This window comes from Anarhichas minor, unplaced genomic scaffold (genome assembly GCF_050575085.1).
Source record: "Anarhichas minor isolate MPS153535 unplaced genomic scaffold, ASM5057508v1 ptg000051l, whole genome shotgun sequence".
NCBI classification, from domain to species: Eukaryota; Metazoa; Chordata; class Actinopteri; order Perciformes; family Anarhichadidae; genus Anarhichas; species Anarhichas minor.
This window is the reverse complement of record NW_027466497.1, coordinates 4,955,676-4,981,455: the sequence shown is the minus strand read 5'-3', so window position 1 is coordinate 4,981,455 and position 25,780 is coordinate 4,955,676. Positions and strand designations below refer to the sequence as shown.

Genomic DNA, 25,780 nt, shown 5'->3' with positions numbered 1-25,780 from the left:
AACTGCAATTTGCTGTTTTTTCCCTTTAGTTTTTTTGCATATTAAGCAGACAAGATAAAACATGTTCGGAGCCAAGCTAGCTGTTTGTCCCTGTTTCCAGTCCTTATGATAAGCTATGCTAACAGTCGTCTGGGTCCAGCTTCATATTAATGAACAGATACAAGAGTAGTATCGTTAAAGGATGGTAAAGCACTTCTCTCGTATTATTGCTTTCCGAGTTGTGCATATCTCAGACTTTCCTCAACCTCCCCCAGTGACCCCCCGCAATGAAACACTCCCCCAGTCAGGATGACTCCATGTTATGGCTACCGTCAGTCACACATCAGCCCCAAAAGCAGGCATCGCAACCACTGGTGTACAATAAGATCAAGAATAGTTTTGTGTTTATATGACAGGTTTCTGTCAGTGCCACCCAGGCACAACAGCCTCATAAATGAATCCAACAGAGACAGACTAATCGGCCCTTTGCAACATGCCGGTTGGTCAAAGCTGCACAAATTTCACTTTAGCAGCTCCAAATGACAACGAGAGATACCTGCACGAATCTCAAATTTTAAAACATCTGTGTGGTGAAATCATCCAGTGCAACATCAGCACACTCCTAACATTGTTCTTTTACTGTTTTGTGAGTGGAGATTGTAAAAAAAAAAAAAAAAAAAAAAATTCCAACAATCTTTGACAAGTTTTCTCTGGATGGAGTGTTCTCTTGCTGCTGTAGAGGGATGTGTGTTTCAGTCTAAGGTTTCAATCATCACGTCTTGAGAGTGGAGAACCTCTCTTGCAAGCTTCTATGCCAGAAAGAAATTGAAACAAGGGACAATATAAATACTGGACAATAGGCGGGATGAGATGAGATTTATTCTCGTTGGAGCCCCAGATTTATACACATAAAGTGACAAATGCAATCTCAGATCAGCTTTCCACAAGTCCCTACTCAAAAGAGATGTGCAGGCCATTGTAGGAGGCAATCTCCCTGCACTACAGGAAGTACATCACCCACTTTGGTTTCACTGTTGGAGAGAAATGATCACAAATCCTGTTTGCCAAGCTGTCCCTTTTAGAAGAATAGTGAATTGTTGATGTTTCCACTGATCTTTCCACAGACTGAACAGCTTGATGGTGGTAATAAGCTAAACGAAACAGAACCAAACCAAGACCGAGATGGAATTACGACTGGGATTTAGGATCACCTTGAACTTGATCATCCTGGCTTTGACTCTTTCCGGCGAGAGAGTGGAAGCTCAGAGGGCAGGTAAAACAATTAGATTGAATATTCCATTATAAAGAGCTCATGTTGACTGTATGTGACTAAATCCTCCTGTATTTTTTCATGGCAGGATGTAAAAATGTCCACTATGACTTGGCGTTTATCCTGGATACATCTTCCAGTGTTGGAAAGGAGAACTTTGAGAAAATCAGGCAATGGGTGGCCAACATTGTCGAGTCTTTCGATGTGGCACCAGACAAGACAAGAATAGCCGTGGTTCGCTACAGTGACAGACCCACCACCGAGTTCACCCTGGGTAAACACAGCACCCTGGAGGATGTGAAACGAGCTGCCCGCAACATACGCTACCTGGGGGGAAATACAATGACCGGGGACGCTATCAGCTACACCACCACCAACATCTTCACGGAGCGAAACGGAGCCAGGCCGACAGCCAGAGGCATTCAGAGGGTGGCCATCCTTCTCACAGATGGCCGAAGCCAGGATTATGTTCTGGAGCCCTCTAAGGCGGCTGCCAAAGCTGGCATCAGGATGTTTGCTGTGGGCATCGGGGAGGCGCTGAAGGTGGAGCTGGAAGAGATCGCGGCCGAGCCAAAGAATGCCCACGTCTTCCATGTGACAGACTTCAATGCCATTGACAAGATCAGAGGCAGGCTGAGGAGGAGGCTCTGCGAGAGTAAGTCAGCCATCGGGCTCAGTGCCAACACATCACTCACACTGCATGCCACATGGCTTCTGTTTGAAGCCTCACTTTGAAGAGCCTGCCTCACCCTGAATGTGCACTCACTTAATCAAATTGGACTCCTATTTTAACCTAGAAGCGCTACATGGAGGAAAGACCCTAACCACAGAACCCCACCCCTAACCACAAAGAGCTGCGGCACATGCATACAGTGTCATCATAGCTTCTCTCTAACTGAATGTGAAGCGTGTGAGGGGGCTGTAGATGACAGTTTTCTAACCAAGACATTTCTGTGGGTTAGCTGCCTATTTGACTGCTGCTTTTGTGCAGTGGTGTTTAGCACTGGAAAGCCTGTCTTAAGCTAACCTCATTGTTTTCTCCTCCTAGTTTGCTGAGACAATCTTTCAACACATGCACACAGGCTTAGAAATTATCTTACATAGCCAAATGAATTAGCTAAAATAAGCTTAAACATAGAGCTTTATGTTGTCCGGTAGCTGTGAGGAGAAGTGGAGAAATGTCTGTGCATGAATGTTTTCACGGAGAAGATGGATGCTTTGCACTCCAACACTTAAATTCCTGCCTAAAATTAGCCAGACAGGAAAGAAAAGGATTCCATAAGTCTTACCCACAAACTAAATACAAAAACGGAAAGACATGATTACATGGTTTAGTGCACAGATGAGCAAAGACAAACTCACAAATCTCACTTTTAATCTGGCTCTAAATTGTCATGTTTGGCAAGTCAAAACTAGAGATTCTTCTAAAGGAAGTTTTGATTCAGACTCTGAAACTCCTTTATTCTTTTTTAAGGACATACCATCCTGCAGAGACACTCATTTTAAAGCCAATGGCCTTTGACTTTGCTCCTTGACTCCATAAATATTGAATCTGTCAACTAATAATGTAGGTTATATAATGTAGGTTATATATTATAAAACATGCTGTGCATGCACCTTCAGAGCTCTGTAGAACTAACCAAGGTCTAAATTTACACAGACAGAAAGTTCCAATGTTTTCTTTCTGTAATCTCTAAAATCACCACAAGTGAGTCTCTAAGTATATCAGTGGTCAGCGCAACTGGCTCAGAAGTTATTTTCACCCAGAAAATTATAGCTCCAATGTTTCATGTGGGTGCAGTGCAGCCGCTCCAAAGTCCATGTTGAATGTTTTCACCTTTTAATCCGTAGGTTTAAAAACAGACTCTACTTATGTTCTGCACTGATTCATGAGAGCATGTGTGGCCTCGCTTTACCAACGCATTCACTCACACACTTGACCTTACATGACCCCAGTGACAGAGAACTCTATTATCAAAGCTCCTGTCTAACACCCGCAGTGTGTTTAACAGATACAGCAGCCATTATGATGACAGGTAGCATGGGTAATAGTAAGAATAAAAAATGTATCAGAGCCTAGCTGCAAAAGAAAGTGGTGGTGTTAGGTGTGAAATGCTCCAGCTTTTTGCTTATGAATCTGTCTGAGACATCCATTTCCAAAGGCAGGTTTTACATTGCTTCCATACTCGCAGACGGATTCCTAAATTATAGCTCCAGGGCCACGAGTGCAGGGAGTAGCTCAGCTTCAGCATGCTACGTCGCACGGCTGTGCAACAACACCATCTTAAAAAAGAGTGACGCATTTCCATTCATTCACAGAACGGTAATTTTTGGTAGACTTGCTGGCTTTATGAACAATAAAGACCAACCATCTTTTCTGAGATCTTCAACTATCACTTTAAAAAGACTTAAAGGCAGAAGAAAGAAAAAAAGGCTCCTTTAATGTCACTGCTAGCAAACTGAAGACGCAAACAATACACACTATACAGCTGGAATTAGAGATAACTGTGAAATGGAGATAACGCCACTTGTAGAATTACTAACGAGTATGCAAGTGCTGACAGTTAACATTAGCTGCTTGGATTTTCCTATTAAGCATGGTCTGGGATTTGCATGGAACAGAAAAACAAGCCATGTCAACAGAGCTGTGCTCATAAAGAACACCGCAAAGGTTAAAAGCCACTCCGGTAGGATGATTTTTATCGCTGTGATTTAAGAAAATTGCAGGGTTTGATAGTAGATGTTTGACAGATACTCGATCTTTTAGGGAAGTTGGAGTGTCTCACTGTGATATTTTCGGCCTCAGATAATATTTAGGGCTGACAGTCATGACGCAGACAAATTGTTGGGCTGACATTATCTAATTAGACGTTTCTCTGAACAGATTGATTACAAACTAATGACAGGATCCTGCTGTCATGCCTAATCAACAATGTGAAAGTGTATCTTCCTGTGTGGGATGGATGAGGAGGATCTATTCAAATTCACCTTGTCAGTTCTAAAATGAATGCAGGGGACCAGATCAAAGTTATTTTAGAACAGACTGATGAGATTTGTCTTTCATTTCATTGCAAATTCACCAATTAATTAGTGGGGATAGGACATTTATTTCTGTTTCAGCCCTTAATTTAGATTGATAAATGGGATGTATTCTCGGATAAAAGCCTTACATGATAAAAAGGGTAAAGCTGCAGATAGTTTAGTTTTTTTTTTACCCAGATTTCTCACGACACTCAAATGAAATGGAGTCAATCGAAATTTTGTTCATTGTTCTCACATTGTGCTCAAAATGAAAAATTGCATTCAAACGTGACTTAGGGTCAATGATCGCGCTAGAAGCTCTTTAGGTTAATGCTAAAAACATGCACGCTAACTTGCTCTCGATGACAATGCTAAAATGCTGATGTGGCAGGTATAATGTTTACCATGTTCACCTTCTAAAATGTAGCATAATAGCATGCTAGCAGTTGGTTAGTAACACTAAACATAAGGTACAGCTGAGGCAGATGGAATGCCATTTGTTTTGCAGGTGTTTGGTCATAAAACAAAGAATACGACAGTTAAATGTGAAACTGATTATCGTGCTAGATGAAAACTAATAGTGGTTGAAATGTATCCCGGGGGAGATATGGTTGTCTGTACCAAATTTAATGTCAATCCCTGCAATAGTTTCTATCTGGACCATAGTGGTGAAGCCACCAATTGACACTGCCATCCAGCCATGCTGCTAACGCATCTAAGACTTCGGCAGCAACCTCGACTCACCACCTCTGAATGACAAAATATGTTTGTTGTTTTTGTGTAATTTAGTTGAACTGACCCTAATAAAATGTCAATCTCTCCAATGTTTACATCTAATAAACTGAACAGGATCCAAATATGCGCTCTTTAGCAGGGAAGCTGGCATCTTGACACAGATAGAAAATACCCCTCCTGCCAATAAAAACGTAAACTGATTGTATTGCCTTTCTCGTTGTCATCACCATGACTGAAATATGTGTGTGTGGAAATATAAAACTGTTACTGCTCCCTGAGCCTATGGAGGTGCCTCATGCTCATGTAGAACCACACACTCTGCTCCCCAGACTTCAAACAGGAGAGAGTAAGGACAGTCTGTCTGCACTGGTGCTCTTCAGATCACATATCAGTCCAGAGACTGTGTTCCAATGAGATCTCTATTTCCTAAAACAATCCAACAATTCACACCTTTTTCCATCTGACCCCTCATAAAGTTTCAGAATGACTGCTTCCTGTCACGTGGTTAGATTTCCAAAAGGATGGCTACCAATAAAAGTCACTTGCCTAACCTGTGCTCCCAGCAGATCATTGTATCCTGATTTACAGCATGTCTAACTGAACTATTGTCCTCTCTCCTCAGATGTCTTGTGTCCGAACATGAAGGTTCAACCTGATCGGTTTAAGCCCAACAGCACCATTTATGGTCTTGAAGAGGTTCCAGGTATGTGCAAACTGCTGCTTTTATAATGGCGACATGCAGCGCTGGCAATACTTATCCACCACAAAGTCAGCTCTGTGTTTTTCAAAGCATTTCCTACACTCCCACATTCTGCTTTGGTACATGAGGAGAAACTTTATTTATATGCAAAGGTTTAGACAGTTTTCACTCACAATTTCCTCTTTTTCGATCTGATTGGAAATTGGTTTTATTCATGACTTGAAAAGTATTACTTTTCTGCAACATTCATTTTCTGTCTTGTTTTAAGCTCCCATTATAAAAGCTCAATATACTTGCAAAAACGAAATGCTGGCAGACTTGAATTTACACACAATTTTCCCACTAGTCACAGCTTATTTTGCAAACTAATGCTGCTGTGTTGTAGATGTATTTTGTCTAAAGTAAACAGCAGCCATTTCCATGATATGAAAATCTATTTGTTGGCCCTTCAAACTTGCTTGAACTGTTTAATCAATCACACCAAAATGTTGGTCCCAAAGTCCCATTTTTGGGAAATAGGCTTTTCCGCTTTCTTGCTGAGAAAAGCTCACTCATTAACAGAGAAATATCTTGTTATTTAAAGTTTCAAAAGTTTCGAAACATCAAGCTACTTGTCTCCCTCTGCTTCACATTTATTATGCAGACATGATCCTCTCAGCAAGAAAGCTAATAAGCCTATTTCCCAAAATGTCAAACTATTCCTTTTAGGAGGGAAAACTTGCAAACACACCTTGTTCCTTTAAATGCAGCTGTGATTTTCATGTTCAGCTGTATAACTAGTCGTCTATCAAGTAAAGCGCATTACTAGTCCTCCACCATTTGATGTTTTGATTTCATAAATTCCAAACTGCTGTAGTACAGGTTTCTGAGAACTCTTGCATATAGTGTTTAACCAGAAAGGTCGGATGTTGTTATAAGAGTGTCTTTTGGGGGATCTGAGTTCCTGTCTGCGTCTCCCACCCACATCCATCACGCTAAGAGATAAAACAGATGCACTGGCATGACTGTTTGGACTCCTGCTACGTTGAACTTCATGGAAAGAGAGACGTCAGAGTAGTGTAAGCTGTGTTTTAGAAAGTTGGACTCTCAATTTGCAATTTGCAATTCATCTGGCATTTACCTGATAATCTGTGAGAACTGATACGCCGTCTTTCATAGCAAATTGCTGACATTTTGTTGATGGACTCTTTTGTGCCAGTATTCAGTTATTTTCCCCAAAAAACATTAGTTTGTGTTTCTTAAGAAACGTAGTGTTGTCCGGCTATAAAGGTCCATACAAATTTAAATCTTCCTCTGTCAATAAAACTTAGTGAAACCCGGACCGATGAAATTCTTGAAGCATCATTATATTGTGATGGAAGTGGGCATTCCTGTAACAAATACAATATAATAAGGAATAATGAACATGTATCCACAAATCGAACAATCCATCCATTTGGTTTACCCACCCATCATTTTCAGTGTTGTTGGGGTTGGATCCTATCCCAGCATGCACTGGATGAGAGGCAGGGTACAGCCCGGACAAGTCACCTGCCCATCACAGGGCCAAAACAAGCACATTCATTCCTACAGCCTATTTGGTATTTCTAATGTATCTAACATGAATGTATTCATTTTGAGGGAGGAAACAAGAGCACTTGGAGGAAATCCATTTAGACATAATATGCAAACTCCACACAGACGTCAGTAGTCCTACAGTGTGGTAGAATGGTATGAAGTATCAAGGAGCATATGATGGAAAAACTCAAGTATATTACAAGTATATCACTGTCAGTGTTGCCCCCACTGGTAGAAAGCTTCAAGTTTGATATGATAACCTGACACATTCAAAACTAAATGTTGTTTCTACAAGTTAAAGTAGCTTTTTGGTCAAAGTTAAAGACCAGCTAATCCTGTGTGTTTTGGCAGAGGCATTTTATCAGATGATTGCCATTGGACAAGTGCTAATTATGCTAATTATGGCTTTTCCTCTAAACTGCACAGGAATTGGAACAAACTTTAGATAAATCACTAAAAAACCACTGATGTTTCCTGATACAGATGTACCACTCTGTCAGATGTAAGCACTCTAATTGGAATAAATCATTCGGGCTGTTTTGTTTGTCTTTCCGATCCAAGTCTTGTTCTACTGGGAAATTAGATGAGAACCAACACGACAAATGCAATGGTGCTGTTAGAGCTAATATAATCATTTTAAATCCTTAGCTACTGTCATGGTGTAACTTAAGTGGATTTCTATATTATAATGGTTCTCACAGAGAACATGAAGAGGCCACAGCAGGTCCCCAGCTAAAATATATTTTTTCAATTTACTATTGACAGTTGTGTCGTACTCACATCTCAGAGCCTGAACCTGCATTGGGCCTTCACCGCTGTTATCAAACGGCGATCTGAGGTCTGAAGCTCCCTGACATGACAAAGATGTCCGGGGTTTTCCCAAAATGCTGTAAGTCTGTAACTGTGGCCTCACTTAAAGACATACATTGTCAAACTTATTTGAGTAAAGTGCTTTTCTTTCAAATTGTGGGGAAGCACATAGAGAACCTGTCTACATATAGAGAAGAACAAGACAAACAGTATTTTTCTTTACAACAAGCTGTAAGCTCCCACTTATAATTACCCAACAAATGTCCTCTACTCTGGTGCAGAGAGTATAACTCTCCGTGAGAAATGTCAAGACTATTTTGCCGCTGATTACGATTTGACAGCCAAGAGACCTGCGGTTTGAGTCAGACTTGTGTTTATCATGGGCCTTCTAGTCTGACCCCTCAGGGTACTGAGCACACACAGGAGGCTGCACAGCGTCTTTGCAGCTCATGTGCCCACTATCTACTGCACAACCGCTGCCATCTGCTCTGATCAAAAGAATGCTGTGTGTATGCGTTTGCCTTTTCCCAGTCAGTGAACTCATCTGGCTTTTCCCGCAGATCACCCCATTGGTCGTTTTTTTGGGCCGTCCAAAATAACTTTTTGGGTTGATTATATGCTATCCGCTGCCAGTCCAAATTACAGCTCTGTGCTGAGATGGCCCCGTGACAGCCACAGAAACGGCGCGGTGAGCGAATGTGCACGACGCAAGCATGGTGACAAAGAGAGTCGAGGCTCACAGCTGCACGGCTTCCTCGAGCAAACCCTTCAGCGAGCACTGATGAGCAGCAAAACATCCCTTAGTGTAGCATCTTTTCACTTCCCAAATTATTACCACCGGTCATTGTAGAAATGCTAGACTCCTTCTCTGTGTGAAAAAAATAAGCCAATCCCTTTCAAACCAGGTTTCTATCAGCAGATTTCAACAGACTTTAGTTTTAGCTGCATGCGTTTAGCCTGAGATGTCGTGTTTTTACAAGTATAAGTGTGTCAATCGGTTTTAAACTTTGAAAAACCTAAAGATCACACAGGTACCATAAGTGGACATAGCTACAATAATAAGTCTGGCACTTTCAGATTATGCTAGTTCTCCTTCGTGAGTTTGTAGATTTAGTCTTCAAACGGGTGATAATGCTATACAAACAATGCTGCCGATAGCATAAAAGAACATGAAATAAAAATAAAAGTAACTGCACTTTTATTTAACAAGGGACAAGATCCAAAAATTGAAAGACAAAATTCACATTTATTCTTTAATCTTGTTCCTGGTTAGACAAACAAAATGCTTAAACAGGTTGTCGTGCATTTGAGACAAAGCAGAGACAGCACCATCTACTGACCAGATGTGGAAGCTGTTAAAGATGCAAGTGTATTAAATGGCATCTAAAATGAATGGAGGTGTATGAAAAATGTCCCCCAAAACAGGTTTTGTTCATGTACGAACCAGCAGAAAGTCTCCCTCCTGTGGTGAGTGCGTAATAATCTGTTATCTCTAACAGTTAATCTAAGACACCACACTGACAGAGTAGCTGTGACAGATGACTGACCCAGTCAGTTATTCGGTCTGTTATGATGGCTTTTGTTTTTAAGGTTATTTTTTACTCTGTTGCTAATGACACATGGGCAGCCTGTGCTTCTTACCACCTGTTTCAAGGCTATTTTTAATGACCTCCACTAAGCTTTTGCCAGACTCTCACATTACCACCTTAATGTTCCCGTTTCCTCTTCGGAAGATTAGAGCACCGGTGTTAATATTCCCAACGTAAACCTGACTTCTCATAGATTTTTTTTCATTACTGAGGCCATGCAGGAATATGTTGAGGCTGTCCTCATCCTGTCTGCTAATGGCACAGTCTGCTCGTCGCACAACAACATAACCACCAGCTTTCAGTGAGATCTGCTGGACAAACTGGCAGCATTAGTGCTGTACAAGCTATCATCCTGCTGGCATTGCCATAGCTACAGTGCTTGTTTGTTGTACAAGGGAGTGTCCTTTCCAAACCACCTAAATATGACCTGTGGTTACACCACTTCAAATCACACGCTGCAGGGCAACACACACACACACACACACACTCTCGAGACTCGTACGCAGACCTTAACAGAGATGGCAACTAGTTTTTTCCTCTGGCAACAAATCAAACAAATGTTGAATTGCCAACAAATGGCTCTATTTTCCAGTTATTCAGTGATTTAAATCTTCCTCCAAAATAGTCACAAACACAGTGGCTGCAGGGTGTGGTGGGACTGACCCAATTAAACCCCAGCACCCAAGAAATCTGACAAAGTCCTAACTCAACCTCAAGACTTAAGAGCCCTGTGTGCTTATTTATTTATGTGTGAGAGGCTGTCTTGAGTCCAACTGGGCTATTTTACTGTGTTGCTGCAGGGTTCAACCTCATGGAGCACTTCAACGTGAGAGATATTCTGGGAACCAAAGAGGACGAAGGCCAAAGTTCTTACGTTCGCCTTGGCACCATGCCCATTGTACAGCAAACAGAGTGAGTGACCACTCTGTTATATTGCAAACAATAAGCTGTACATTGTCTTCTAAATATTTTTAAAGATGTGATTTAAAGTGATGGACTGAGAAACCTGTCAGGGAACACCAGGGTAGAAATGAGCTGTTAGGCCCCAACTGAAAATAAACATAAAAATACAAAATAATGTTTTGTGCGCTTTTAAATCAAATGTTTTTCTCAGACATTTTGTCAGATGTATCAGCATGTGTTACAGTTGATGTCAAAATGTAAAACTGTATAGAGATATTTAGTTCTTTATAAGAATAATGCCACGTCACTCTGCTTAGGAGAGAAGGAACAGTATAGACAGAAAAGGTTACTAGGTGAAACATAGACACTGTGTTTCATTATGAGTTTGTACATTAAAGTCTAAACTGTAACTCTGTGTCTAAGTAAAATAAAGCACTGTTTATACAAGCTATAACAATGTGCTTTTATTCTGCAGGGATGTGTTTCCTCAAGGGTTGCCAGATGAATATGCCTTTGTGACGACATTCAAATTCAGGAAAACCTCAAGACGTGAAGATTGGTACCTCTGGCAGGTTTTTGACAAATATGGAATCCCACAGGTGGGTCAGCCGAATGTAAATAGTAGTAAATGTGACTATAACTGCCTGTGTGGCTGGATTCAAGCAATTACAATGTCAACTCAGAATAGGCTCAGCTCACTGACTATTCAGGTCCTTCTTAAAACATTGACATTAAAACATGAAAATATCATATTTACTTCTGTCAAGACGGATTTACTCCGGCTTGATTATTAACTTTCATATTTGACTCCACAGACAACAAGTTTTCTTTCTGTCCTACATTCAAAATGATAAATACCAAAGTACTCATTATGCAGATATATTATAGTTGTGGGTTGTAATTATTGATGAATGAATGGATACATTTTAATATTGCATCTGTTAACGGTGGGGCTAATTTTAATCACTTTATATGCTTCATGGGTAGTTTGTGAATTTCCCCATGGGAATCAGTAAATACTTATCTTAAGCTATAATAATACATATAATCATCATAATGTATCGGTTTGGATTAAAAGCACAAAGCCGCAGAAAATGGAAATATTGAAATAAAGTACAAGTACCTCAAAATTGTAATAAGAACACTACTTGAGTACATGTCCTCAGTGGGTACATTCCATCCCTGAACCTGTCGGCCTGTATCTTTCAGCTGCTGTCGTTAACATTATCCTGCCTCTGTCCTGTCAGGTGTCCATCCGCCTGGACGGTGAGAACAAGGGGGTGGAGTACAATGCTGTCGGCCTGACAAAAGACGCCGTCAGAGCTGTGTTCAAGAACCCTGAAGTTGACAACCTGTTTGACCGCAACTGGCACAAGATTGCCCTCAGCGTGGAGGCCAAGTCTGTGTCTCTGTACCTGGACTGCAAACACATCCAGACTCTGCCCATTGGAGACAGGGAGGACATTGATATCCAGGGGAAGACAGTGATTGGGAAGAGGCTGTATGACAGTGTGCCAATTGATGTGAGTCTTTGCCCCATATCTGTGCTTGTTTACTACACTCCTATAGTGGAATGAAGCATTGTGAGAGGTTGTAATAGATTTTAAATTTCCCAATACCCTCCACGTTGATAATTTCATCAATTGTCTGTCTGTTTCTGTGCAGTTTGACCTCCAGAGGATGATGATTTACTGTGATTCCAAGCATGCAGAGCTGGAAACCTGCTGTGATATACCCAATGGACCTGTGAGTATTTTCGGCAGTGTCTAAAAGTAGATGTAACTACAGGTTTAACAGAGTAAGCTGCCTTGTCTTTAGGTCAAGCTAGTTTCTAATTTAAAGTTAGATTTTTAGCTGGAAAACAATTAGATAGGTTAACATGAACTTTCTGTTTCTGGCTTTGTTATTTTCTATAGCTGACATATAACCAGGCTCATTTTGTACAGCAACAAAATACTACTATTGTATTTCACTGCTTTAAGTCTTTATGCTAAGCTAAGCTAATGGCTACAGTAAAATAAGCTTAATGCTAATCCAAGCCCCCAAGAGGAGCACCGGGCTTTGAAGACATTTTGTATTTACAACTTCCGGGTCCATCACGTGATGCCTAAAAAGACTTTCCCCATAGACTTACACTGGGAAAGAGGCTTGTAGAAATAATGGCCTTTCGGTCAAGCACGAGATCGAGGCTTGACCGAAAGGCAGGGAGGCGGAGTTATAAGAAACGCTTGTGCGCTTGCTCTATAGGCCAATGGATGCGGAAGATCGCCGGAAGATCTGGGTTGTTTTATACTCGGAAGTCAAACTTTTTTTGCTTCATGTGCCACTGAGCAGCTTCCAATGAACGTGGCCCAATATCAAACTACTTTAACTTTAAAAAGCAATCAGCAACTTTAGTGACATCACCTGAAAGCCTATTATTATTATTGTGTAATGCTCATCACACAGTCCTGACACCACTAATGCTATTTTTTGGTTTGACCATTACTTTTGCCATACGTTTAATCTTTTCAGTGCCCCAAGAAAGTTGTTACGGAGGCCCCCCCAATTGAAATCCCCGCTCCAACACCTACTACTGGGGAGCAACAAAGAGGCCCTCAAGTGAACTGTTCGTGCCCTGCAGGAGATACGGTAAAGCCACCTGATTCTACCAGACTTTATCCCCGTCTATTATTTTCACAGATGAGTGGGAATCCTTTCTTGAATGGCTTTCGAAAGACTTCTGTATTTTCATTTCTCACAGGGAGAAATCGGTGCGCCCGGTGTGGCAGGTCCTAAGGGTGGAAAGGTCATCTACAATTGCTTTTAAGTACTAGTTTGTGTGTAACAAAAGCTTACAGTTTTCATTACAGAGTGGTTTGTTTACTTTGTGAACTTACGTTTTTAGGGTGACACTGGCCTTAAGGGCGCCATCGGAGCTCAAGGAATCAGAGGAGAAAAAGGAGAAACTGTATGAAAAATTAAAATGTGCACATTTACAAGCGTGCTTTTCCATTTAATGGAGAGATAATAGCTAATTGGTTGATTTTCAGCACATCATGTTCAATGTTGTAATGACTTTCTGTAGATATACTATGATACACATTTCATTTATTTCAGATTGCATGCCTTCCAGCTATTATCTCTGCTTTTCTTGCCGCCTCGAGAATAATTGATCCTTATCGATTAATTATTTGCAGGGCAAAATAGTCTCTGTCGAAGGTAACATAGGTGAGAAGGTAAGTACACCTGCTATTCCTGGTGCTGCATGTTTGGCTCCATGCATATTTTATATGCATGTACATCTTGGACACAATTTTGTAATTTCTCCCTCAATTTTCTATTTTACATCTTTCTTTTTTCCTCTCTTTCATTTTATGTTTTTTTCCATTTTGGTAGTTTATGTATATTTTTATCACTTTGACTCTTTTTTGTCAGGGAGTGTGTAGGAAAATGCTCAAACAGCTGTGATTGTCAGAATTAGAGGTCAGGGTACCACAGAGGATATGTAGACGAGAGGGCAGGCCTACGCAGATGCCCACCAAGTCTGTTCAAATCACAGCCTCTGTGCTGCCTGGCACTGCCAGCTGGAAGTCTCACAGTATAATTTATTCCTTGAGACAAAATCCTGAGTATGCATCATTCAAGCTGTCCAGAGAGGGACACTTAAAAATGGCCCCAAGAGGTCTGGAAGCTGAGACATGGTCTTCTCACTTGTGTTATCTACTTTGGTTGTGATAGTTGTAAAAATGCATCTGTAATTACTTTGAATAATACAGATTTATGTAAAGTGTTTTAAAAAGCCAGTGGGGAGCTGTCAAGCGTTATTTTAATGTCAGTAAAGCAGTCAGACAGACAGCAGTACTAATTTCGTGATACATTGATTTTCATCTTGTTGTTCTTGGTGCTGGAAACCCTGCTGGGTTGATAAAACTGCATTAAATCAAACTTTAATGCAGCATATCCCTGTTGCTTTTCCTATGTCTTACTTTCTGCATGAGCATCTGTTTTCCTTTCCTCCTGGAGAAGGCTGCAATTTGTTGTCGCAAACATTTCTAAAGCTGATGCGGAAACATGACGTAAGGCGACTCCAAGCAGCGGTTGAAAGCGGCTGTGTCGGTCATCGAGTCGCATAGGGTGAAAGTGAATTCATGCGGCTTTGATTGCTTCTAATTGCATCTTTAGCCGACAATGGCGGGCAATTCCCCGCGTAGCAGTGTTGTTGTAGATAATGTCTTCTTCGTTATATGGGGCAGCGGAGCGGGGGGCCTTTCTCCTAATCTCTGTGATGCATGAAATGACGTGCGTTAAAACGATAAAAGCTCCTAAAATAATTAAAGGGCGACCTTCTGTGACTTGTAAAGTGGTTTATGAAGCAGAGGGAAGTCTTGCGGTGGGCAAGACCTCGTGGTGCTGTGTAATTTAACTGCTATTACTTTTCACTCAGTCCAGCCTTCGAATTCCAAGGGAGTCCTTGGTATAGCTTATGACATCAGTGTTCAAACCAAAAGTGCAACACTGTGAAGCCAATGGAAAGCCATTGTTCCTTGAGTCTTTAGTTGGATGTGTGACCAGACCATAGTGGGTCTTGGTGAAGGTGATGACAGCTGTTCGCACATTCCGGCTCCCAAACATTCACTCAAAAGTGTCTCTGTGTATCTTGTCGTGTGTAACTCTTTGTGTTCTGTGTGATATTAACGCCTGTCTTTTGTCCAAATGTATGCATCACTGTTCAAATAATGAAATCCATTAATTCCTCTCGAACATTTGTTCTACATTAACCCTCCGACCATCATGCACTAAACCTCGTTCTGCGATGCCACCAGGTTGATATTCTGACAGCACGCCATCGTCTCCTGTGTTACCGGCCATCCTGCATGCTTATGTTCGACAGAGCAGTCAAAGTAAATACTTGCCTTCTGTTCACAGGGTGATACAGGCAGGATAGGGTTGACAGGTGCTCCTGGACAAAAAGGAGAGAAGGTGTGGCACTGGTGAACCCGGACATGTGGCGGATTTCTTTAATATGTCGAATCTAAAAACGTTCACATATTCTTCTGGTATTCATTTTGTGTTTCCCATCATCTGACAGGGACTTGGTGGTGTGCCAGGCATCGATGGCTTATCTGGAGACAAAGGAGACAAAGTAAGTCATAAATGTTTTGATATTTCAGTCAGGGTTTGCAACACTTGTGTGTTTTCATCCGAGTGTTTTTTTCTTCTTCTGTAAATAGGGTGGAGCAGGACTGGCTGGTGGTCCAGGGCTGACAGGTCAAGCTGGACAAAAGGTCTGTGAATGTAGTCTTCCCATTTTTAAAATTAATTCACGAGCCAGTGCACATACATTTTACTTATCATGATGTTGATGCGGGGGAAAAAAAAAGGTTATCTTTAATCATTCCGTTATTGGCACTGATCTCAGAGAGACACTTGTTCTGTTTAATGGCCGTACATTCATTTTTCTGGACAATTACCTCTCAGCCCGTTATCGATTTCCTGTGAAAAAGGGGGCAGTTTGTTTGACTTTCCCTTGGATGAAGCAGCAGCTGGGGAAAGAGCCAAGGAGGGGGAGGAAGCAGGGTGTTGGCTCAGGTTCGGTCAATGGACTGTGACAGGCTGCTCGAACCAGGACTGGAGGGACTGATTGCCCCCTTTGATACAATACAGAGAATACTCAATTAGTTAAATGCTACCGTCCTATGCTACACTCTAAAAGAAGCATTTTAGCATTTCTAATTTTCAAATATGGTGTCTAATCTACAGTAGGCTTATGTTTTTCCAAGGGGATAAGGGAATTATCACCAAATTTATCCTTATTAGCCTAACTCATTGTTTTGTTTTTATGGTTCATGTAGGCTATTGTATGGTTTAACGATTTTGCTGCAACAGCATCCGTCTCAAGCATTAAAGTTAGCAACCTATATTCTTCTCAGGAGTTTGTAAAGACCGAACATTAAAGTGAATATTAGACATAAATTCATCATTGAGCGACACCAAATACATGCTAACATTCATACGCTGTGTATGCTGGGGCAGGTTCCTAGTTCGTCAGTTACATTTCTTACATTGATTGACCTCTGACTCAGCAGCCCCCCAGTTGGCCTACAGTATGTCACTGCAACACTGTTAGGAAGAGTGCCAAGTCTAAAAAACTCCCGCTAACAGAATGTTGCTCAATTTATTTCAGGGAATTCAAGGGGATGAAGGAATTTCTGGCACCCCAGGTCCAAAAGGTGTCACTGTGAGTATGATCTGAATGCACTTCACCGAGTGAAGATCTGATATTGATAAATTATCAAATATATATTTTTTTATGGATTATATTATAATGTTGCTGCATTTTGCTGTAGGGTGAATCAGGGGGAAAAGGAGAAAAAGGAACTTCGGGAGCCCGGGTAAGTAATACTGCACTACGTTCTTTGATATAAATAAATCAAAAGTGACAGATCAGCATATACTGCAGCAGATAGGGGTTCAGCGTCTTGCTCAAAAGCACTTGAAAAAAATAGTAGGTGCTGGGTTACACATTTATTTTTACTGTCCATGTTTCACCAGCATGTCCCAGGATTTGAACCATGTATGTTAGCTTGAACCTGTACAGAATAGAGTTCAAACTGCAAAAAACCCTGACCACAGAGTTAACTTCTGACAGAGGCAATTCTTCTCAGAGGAACAGAGAGCTGAGGGGAGTAATGGTGCAAACAGATGTGGCTTCCTTGATTCACTCTCCACACTTCCTGTCTGGGATCCTGTGGGGGCGTTTGGCTATAGTGCCGCTCATTCAGGCCTACTGAAGCTTTGTTGATGTCTGAAGTTTCCTCCGAGCTGCTAACACCTCCCCTCTTCAGCCATCACGATGATGTTAGAATGCAAGTCAGACTTCTAATAAATCCGTGAAAGGTTCTTTCCCAGCATCACAATGATCTCCAACGGAAGTCAAGTTTTCAAGATGTTTTTGTGACTTTAACAAGGGGCCTGTATAAAGCAGTAAACATGGAATAACTACTTTGCCATATGGCATGAGGATGTGCAGCAAGTTCATACTGAAGCTCCATTCAAACATGCTGATGCCAGGTTTAGAGCTGTCTGTCAGTCAATCAGTAAGCAATTTCCTGTAGTTGAAGACTGGAAAAGTACTTGTCTCAGTAAAGCGATTAAGGGAATAGGTGGTTTAGAGGAGGCACCTGGGGTTGAAGTCATGGCAATGTTTGATGACTGAAAACACAGCGCTTCTTCTGGACGGTTATGCTGGCCCGTCGGTCCACCGCTTTGGACCAGACGGAAATATCTTGACTGAATGGATTACCGTGGAATTCGGTACGGATGTAATGGTGCCCCTTTGTGGTGGTGACTTTGGTGATCTACTTGCAACACCAGGAGGTCAAGGTTTTCACATATCCATTGCAACTGATATATACTCAGGCAGCAACCCCCATGTCTGAAAAGTGAAGCCAATGCGAAAGTAACTTCAACTTGCATTGTCTCTTCTGGCCAATAAGGGGCGGCTCCTCTGGTTGCAAAAAGAAGTCAGATTATATAGAGGTCTATGAGAGAATGACTCTACTTCTCTCTTGATTTATTACCTCAGTAAACATTGTAAACATGAGTTTATGGTCTCAATCTCCAGTTTCAAGTCTTCTTCAATACAGCATGATGTTTATTTCGTAAGTTACGGTCCCATTCAGAGTAAAGTAGACAATAAAGCAGGGTATGCTTTAGGGTGCGGCTACCTTTTGATTGACAGGTTGGTGCCACGGCGATGTCTGAGTGGGTTGTAGTCTGCGTGTTCGAATTCCAGCGTTTCAGAGTGCGTTTCCAGTTCATAGAAGTTAATTGTAGCCGTTTTTGTGGCCTAAACATTCCTTATTCAGCATTCGTTTGTAGCTTTGATTGAAATATGTCAACATCTACCGGATAGATTATCATCAAATTTTGGTATAGCCATTCATGTCTACCTTAGGATGAACTCTAAAAACTGCCCCCTCACTGCACATGCTAATTATGCTTTTTTTTTTGTAAACAAAATGTAACATAAATCACTTCCTGAGTTGACTGTTTTCCACAACAGTTAGCAGTACGTTATCAATGCTTTCCTCTACTCTTTCATTTATTAAGGGTGAGGCAGGTCTCGATGGATTTCCTGGCAAACCTGGTGTTCCTGGGAAAGATGTAAGTCCTCTATTTAAGATCCTGCAGTTACGAACAGACCACGGATATTAATCTGCGACATATTTGATGAGTCACCTTTGTATTAATGAAGCTTTTGTCTGAAATTGATAAGGGTTTGAGAGGACTGGTTGGTACACCCGGGCCCAGCGGAAATAATGGCATCAAGGTATGTGCCCCCTCCTGTGCTATATGAAAAAAAATGTTCACTTGATTAGAAACAATTCAAGGTAGATATTGTCGTAAGCATGTTATTAAGCTGCGCTGATGTAAATCATTTCAAGGAGGTATCATCAGTTTTTCAAGCTACTGTCTGTTCTCTCCAGACATTCCTTCGTCTCCTCTGTGAGTTCATTTGTCTGTCTCTAATTACTGACTTTGATGAATCTTCCAGTGGAGCACACATGCTTACACCACACCCATATGCGTGCACACGGACGCACGCATACACACATATGCGCAGCAAATTCCCATGTCTCTTTACCCACAAGTTTCACTTTCCTTTAGGCCTACAATAAGTACACACGTGTCATCTCATAAATTATGGTCGCTGCCGTATCATTACCATATTGCCCTAGGTGCCTTATCCTGAAAGTCTCTTGATTATAATAACGGGGTTTTCATCTTTCTTGTGTGAACTACGTCACAGGGGGAGAGAGGCCTTCGCGGATTACCTGGGGATGTGGTAAGTACCAAAAATAGACCAAAATGATAAAGAATTACAGGCTTGTTTAGCGATGAAGAACATAATGGAGGGATGGAGTTAGAAAGACAAACGGCACATGATTATTACTTAAGTCTAACCAGGTAATCATGGGCGAGATGGACCTGCTGACCTTGTTCTTTAACTGTAAGCACATCTAGAGGGATCGCTGACAGACAGAACAATTAGTGCTTTAACCGATAAGTTGATCGACAGGCAGCTACTGTATTTTGATATTGGATCAATCATTTATGTCATTATCAAGCAAATATATATATTCTTAAGGATGCTTTTCTTGGAGGATGAATGATAGTAAACATAATCACTCGGAAAAAACAAACAATTTGAATACTTCTGAAAAGCGATGGGCCGTTTCTTCCTTTTTTATTTACTATTTTCTGATATTGTACAGATTAAAAACGATCCATCAAAAAATATTGAGCAGATTATTTGATGATGAAAAAAAATCATTAGTTGCAGCCCTATGAAGCACAGAGAAACACATCGTTCCGATATGTTTATTTTCTTCAAAAGGGGAATACTTTGACAGAAGAAGCAATTATCTTTTCTCCATGAAGCCACAGAGGATTTATTTTGTACAAATACCGTTTGTGTGAGATAAGGGTTGCCAGTTATACTGTCTATGGCCTCAATGTTTCACAACGATTGTTCCGTGGTAGCACAGTCGATCTGTCGATGACTTGATTCAAAAACAATTATTTGTTTATCTTATCTTTTAATTTCAGTTTCAAAAAGAAGGTCTACGGGGTGACAAGGTGAGTAATCGTTCAATAATCTAATTATTTATCATAGGAATGTAAAGATTCAAAGAGTACCTCAAAGACAACTAAATACACCACCATGAACACAAATGAACACACTACCATTGTGTGCCATGTTGTAAAGGATATGATATCTGAAAATGTTCAACCATACAGTGTAAACTGTAAGTTTAGTCTCAAATAGCAATATAAGTTATATCACGTAATATGTCTATTGTGTTTGACCTGTTTCAGGGAGACGGTGGATCTTCTGGGCCTCCAGGGCCCGAGGGCCCCCAGGGGCCTCAAGTAAGGATCATGATTCATTACTTCCTCTTTCCTGCAGTGTAGTGTTTGGTATTTTGTTGCAGTGGAAAGGTCACCTGTTCAGTTGTAGTGCTGAGCAGTTCATGAAAATGCCAGTTGTGCTGTATGTATCTGATCATTTTGTTCTTCAGGGCCCTCCGGGTCTACAGGGACTTCCTGGGGAACCTGGAGAGTTCGGCCAGAGGGTAAGAATCTCATTTTTATGGGACTGTCATTTGTTCTCCACATTTCTTCATTATTTCAGTACTTGGTACGTAAAGATGCTCAACAAAGTACATATTGTTTAAATACCTGTTCGTGTTGCTTACTTCTGTTGTTCCTGGCTTCAGAGGACTGAGTTCATCTCTTTATTTCTCAGAAGCAAAACTGCTCTGGAGGAAGAATGAATCGTATTGGTTGAGTTATATCATAGGGCAAAAGGAGTGCGATTGGCAATCCATCCTTCTTCCTTTTTATTTATGCACCGCGCATTTACGATTCAAGCAAATTACGGCAAATCTGAACTTTGACGAAACCATTAACTTGAACCATGAACTTTGCAAGACTCCTTTAGGGACTTTTCTCCGTGATTTGACTCAGTCTGTATACAAATCAGGCCCAGTTTCTAGGATGGCAGACCTTCACACCAACCATGGCTCTATACCCCATATACTTGTGAAGCAGACAGAATCTGTCTGAAAACCTGACAGGAGGCTCAATTCCTTGCAAGAAAGTTCCCTACCCAAAATTTAAAGTAGCTTCCTCCTCTTTTATCTCCTGCCTTTTTCTATGGCCAAATATTTCTATGGCAAATACATTTTCCCATGATTATGATGGAAAATGACACACAAATGACACATTTGTTTCATTATTTTATGATCACTCATGATTGCTCATTTATGTAAGACTGAATTATTACATTCCAAGACAACATACGTTTTTAAAGAAGCATGTTTACCAACATAATAAATAAACGTTATTAATAAATGTCTTGAATATACAGACATTCAGTTAGATAAAGATATTTGTGCGGTTTAAAACTTAAAAACAGACGTATCCCCGATCTTTCAGTAACCTTAAAAGTGTTTAGGATTTGGCGGCATCTAGTGGTGAGGTTGCAAAATGCAAACAACTGAAGCGTGTTTAGAACTAAGGTGGACAACACGAACATGTGAAACCATGAATGGCCCTATTGTAGAGCATTCTGGGATACTGTAGAAACATGGGGGGTGGGGGGCTCTGTGAAGAGGATCCGCTCCGTAGTTTTAAACGTTCATTCTAAACACAACAATTCTTATTTCCAGGGGATTATACACTAGAGAAAACATACTTATGTATAGTTTATTCCGTTTCAATAGAACCTAAATGCTACACACTGTTCTTTAACCAAAAGGCCTTTGTTGCCTAAACTGAACCACAACCAGGACTCAGGATGCAAACTGTCTCTGAGAGCAATAATGTTTCCCATCAAACTATAATCAAACAAGCACAGTATATACACGCAATTTAATGGAGATTTGCATCAAAAGTGAATTTCTTTGTAATCTTGAGAAAATTGAAACCGTTTTCTTGCAATGCAATGACTATTTCTGTGATCACAAGAAACCAAACCTTATGATGTTTAACAAAACAACAATCCTGTGATAAGGAGATAAACCAAAATGATTGAAATGTTGTCATGCATTGCATCTTATTAAGATCATGTGCTTTTTCCTGCTTTAGTCCACTGAGTTTGGACTAAAATTAGATTACTTTGCCTCCAGAGAAGCTCTTGCTACTCTAATCTACAGTAATTGGAAGTTCACACTGTGCTCCCATAACTGTATTTATCATATTCCAATGGGATTATTTAGAATGAAGACAACTGATATTTATTCCTCAGCTGATACTGTAGCTGTTATCAGTGTTTGTATAATTACCTACAAAAAGTGTCTCTCTCATATTCCTCTACACTGTCTCAGTGCACGTTGTTCCATTCACACGGCAGTGTGTAATTAAAACAGACACATTGGTTCTACATGATTTGTTCTTCCAACACATTAACAAAGATAGTGACCTCCACTCCCCGTCTCCTCTGGGAGCAATTCACTTTTCATTAGCAATATGTTGAAATCAACATTTGCAGCTGCTCAGCTGGGCAGCAGAGACGAGGCAAACCTCCACTGGGCCTAAATGAGAGACGTTTCGATGAATAAAGCCATCACATTGGGTTCAGATTCCACAAGATCAAATAAAATCTCACTCTGTGCAGCTCTGCTTTTACTTTGTAATATAATTGGAAGTCCCGCTGAAGCATTTTTACAGCCTCATGGATGCTTTCCAAGTGAAAAATACAGATAGTGACGAGCTTGACCTATTTTCTTCAGGTTTATGGTTGTTGTACCTCATCTGAAGATGCACCGGTAGAGAGTGTGAGTGGGGTCTCCACTCCTGCCAGCACTGATAGAGTTGGCTGTATGGTTGAGTTGCTATAGATTGAGCCACTTTCACCTCCACTCTAGCAAAGCTCTCATCAGTCGTGTGTGTCACCGCTGCTGAGGCCTTTTATATTCACCTCTATCCTGATACGACAGCTGAGGGCAGCCTGAGTTGGAATGTGAATGTGAAGGACAGCACCAAGAAACATTATAAAGAAAAGAACATTAAAGTACTGTGGACATACGGGTGGAAATGTGACAGGAACGCAAGTGAAAAACTTCCACAGACAGAATTCGTTCATTTAGCTTTGTTGTCCATTTCAACTACATTGTGAAAAGACAATTACCTTCAACTATATATTTCTGATTATTTAGAGTCAGTAGTGCGTAGCGATTAAATGCACAGTTTTCTTGTGACTGTCTGTCTACTAATAATTTCTATATTTAAATTAACATACACATCTTCACCGATTAGACAACATGTGCAGCATTTGGACAAAACGCTGCAAATGGAGAAAAAAACTCGGAAAACGGAAACTTTTCTAAAATCCTTTTATTGCTAAACCTCCCAACATGGAACAAAAGAAAAATACATTGGTCATGACCCCAGCGTCCACAGTCTTATTGGCCCTGGAAACCAATAATGTTTTGCATTGAATGTCTTTTAATTTAGTTTTTAATATAATTTAAATGTCTTTCAGGGAAAGAAAGGTGAAAGTGGATTGCCTGGAGTGGATGGCCTTCCTGGATCCCCTGTAAGGACAATTTCAGTTTCATGACAAGCACAATGTACACACATATGTGTCAGACCTTAAGGACAATTGAGGAGATTTAATTTGGCATTTTAATTGTGTAGGCTGCTCAATATTTGATACGATCCACAATTTGCTCTCTCCAAGGTGTCTTCACTGTTTGTTTGGACAGCTGGAAGAAAAACAAGCTAGATCTAAACCAACATTTTACGTCAATTACTTTGCCAAACTTCTCCCTGGAGCGAAATAGAAATACAGCACACCTGTCTTCAAGTGCTATTCAAGGTTGAATGAGCTGTAAGCAGTGCTGCCATATCCCCCTCTAGTGGCTGTTCACTGGTACTGATGCACACTGTCTCTTGAAAGTACTTATGAGTAGAATTCATGGGGGAAATATTAATATTTGCTTTCAACATACATCCAAATATATTGCTTGAAAAAGTATAGATACCTTTAAAAGCCCACATTATTTTAATATTCATGAGATCATCATCAAGTGATATACATTTTCACTGATATCTTTTATTTTGCAGGGTCCTCAGGGTCTATCTGGGCCACCAGGAAACCAAGGACACACTGGACCTCCTGTAAGTCACCAGACATACAAATCCGGACAGAATAATTCTTAAAAATTATAATTTGTTTTGGCAAGAAATGAATGAATAGCCTGTTATTTCTTTATGAAGGGTCTACCTGGTGAAATTGGATTTTCAGGCAAACATGGAGAGTCTGGAAAGCCTGTGAGTCGGCCTTTTATTCTCAAATAAAACCACATGTTGTTAATGGTATTTTCATTCATAGGTGTTCAAACTCTGTTGTCGTTTCTCTGTTCACGTCACTAAATGTCGACCTTTCGTCACTTGATCTTCAAAGGGTCTTCCTGGTAAAGACGGTCTGGACGGTCTTCCTGGAAACGACGGTGCTTTGGTCAGTATATTTAGAATCATCTTTCTTTTCTTTCTTTCTGTTTGATTTTTGCAGTGACACAACTTACCATGACACTTTAAAGCTGTGCCAAACAAAACTCTTATGTGAACAATGGCTCACATGCTATTTGTAATATGAAAGGAGCCTCTTTCAGGGTCAAAACCACAGAGAATTATCACCCAAATCTGCAGTTCTGTATGCTCCATGGTGCTTACTAGTGTCTTTTAGCTCATTGTTTTGGTTTACTCATTGAAATTTTGTTTCCAGCTGCAGCAGGCAGACATTTTTAGTGAAAAAGATCTGAACTGTATGCTGTTAAATAGCAGAGAAAGTTAGCAACTAGCAGCTTAAGTGAGCAGAAAAACAAAGCTGAAAGTAAATATTGGACTTACGTCCATCAGATGGCCAGAGACACAACTTCAAATACATGCCAATATTGCTCTGTGTGTCCCTTAGATATATAAATAGGCAACTGTTTGCTAACATGTTAGCCATGTCAACTTTGCAAGGCCAGGATATGTCAAATGTGTGTCGTTCAGCTTGTTGTGAAGTTCTGCTCACAAGGAAACAAAAAAAAGATGAATACTGCTTCATGTTCAGTCACTGTGAGCACTGCACGAATGTTGACTTTGAGGCTTATGACTTCCAAGTCTTTAAGCTACAAGTCATAAGATGCAAATATGGCAAATAGCTGCATTACTTATACAATTTGCTGGGTATTTGAGTAGCACATATATTTAGACATAGACTGCAGAATGTTGAAGAAACAGAATTTGTAAGCAAAGACAATTTTCCTGGGAAATTCCATGAAAAATAAGGAACTAAGTGTGTTTCCAGGCCTCTGAATCACTGCCACCATCTGTTTTTTCAGAGATTCACGTACGAATCAAGCAAGACAAAATGGCATTTCAGTCTGATTATCAGGCTACAACAACTAACAGTATGAGCAAACAATGAAAACACAGCTTGTGGGATATTGAATTGACACAATGACATTAGTACAGTGGCTAAAGGTTGTGGTGGGTTTACCTTTACTACAGTACGCTTGTAGCAAACACAGGTTTTTAAACAGCAACATTTTGACATCTAAATGTAAATCTTGTGTGTCTGAAGGGGCCCAGGGGAGAGCGCGGAGCAGATGGTTTTGCGGGCAAGCCCGGACCTAAGGTACTACTGTGACTTCATTATGAACCCAGAAACACAAC

At 40.7% G+C, this 25,780-nt stretch overlaps 1 protein-coding gene across 1 annotated transcript in view; it reads left to right on the top strand.

Moving 5' to 3' along the window:
* The first annotated feature begins 1,143 nt into the window (after nucleotides 1–1,143).
* Nucleotides 1,144–25,780, top strand: part of col22a1 (collagen, type XXII, alpha 1) — a 42,408-nt gene continuing 17,771 nt past the window's right edge. Inside the window, exons 1-27 of the mRNA XM_076112947.1 lie at nucleotides 1,144–1,252; nucleotides 1,338–1,904; nucleotides 5,628–5,708; nucleotides 10,462–10,573; nucleotides 11,040–11,163; nucleotides 11,812–12,087; nucleotides 12,230–12,310; nucleotides 13,079–13,195; nucleotides 13,308–13,352; nucleotides 13,452–13,514; nucleotides 13,744–13,782; nucleotides 15,473–15,526; nucleotides 15,636–15,689; nucleotides 15,778–15,831; nucleotides 16,731–16,784; nucleotides 16,894–16,938; nucleotides 18,659–18,712; nucleotides 18,825–18,878; nucleotides 19,359–19,394; nucleotides 20,159–20,188; nucleotides 20,429–20,482; nucleotides 20,632–20,685; nucleotides 23,598–23,651; nucleotides 24,182–24,235; nucleotides 24,335–24,388; nucleotides 24,522–24,575; nucleotides 25,689–25,742. Of these exons, the coding sequence (XP_075969062.1) occupies nucleotides 1,162–1,252; nucleotides 1,338–1,904; nucleotides 5,628–5,708; nucleotides 10,462–10,573; nucleotides 11,040–11,163; nucleotides 11,812–12,087; nucleotides 12,230–12,310; nucleotides 13,079–13,195; nucleotides 13,308–13,352; nucleotides 13,452–13,514; nucleotides 13,744–13,782; nucleotides 15,473–15,526; nucleotides 15,636–15,689; nucleotides 15,778–15,831; nucleotides 16,731–16,784; nucleotides 16,894–16,938; nucleotides 18,659–18,712; nucleotides 18,825–18,878; nucleotides 19,359–19,394; nucleotides 20,159–20,188; nucleotides 20,429–20,482; nucleotides 20,632–20,685; nucleotides 23,598–23,651; nucleotides 24,182–24,235; nucleotides 24,335–24,388; nucleotides 24,522–24,575; nucleotides 25,689–25,742 (2,409 nt within the window). The 5' untranslated portion in view covers nucleotides 1,144–1,161. The remainder of the gene's footprint in view (nucleotides 1,253–1,337; nucleotides 1,905–5,627; nucleotides 5,709–10,461; nucleotides 10,574–11,039; nucleotides 11,164–11,811; nucleotides 12,088–12,229; nucleotides 12,311–13,078; nucleotides 13,196–13,307; nucleotides 13,353–13,451; nucleotides 13,515–13,743; nucleotides 13,783–15,472; nucleotides 15,527–15,635; nucleotides 15,690–15,777; nucleotides 15,832–16,730; nucleotides 16,785–16,893; nucleotides 16,939–18,658; nucleotides 18,713–18,824; nucleotides 18,879–19,358; nucleotides 19,395–20,158; nucleotides 20,189–20,428; nucleotides 20,483–20,631; nucleotides 20,686–23,597; nucleotides 23,652–24,181; nucleotides 24,236–24,334; nucleotides 24,389–24,521; nucleotides 24,576–25,688; nucleotides 25,743–25,780) is intronic.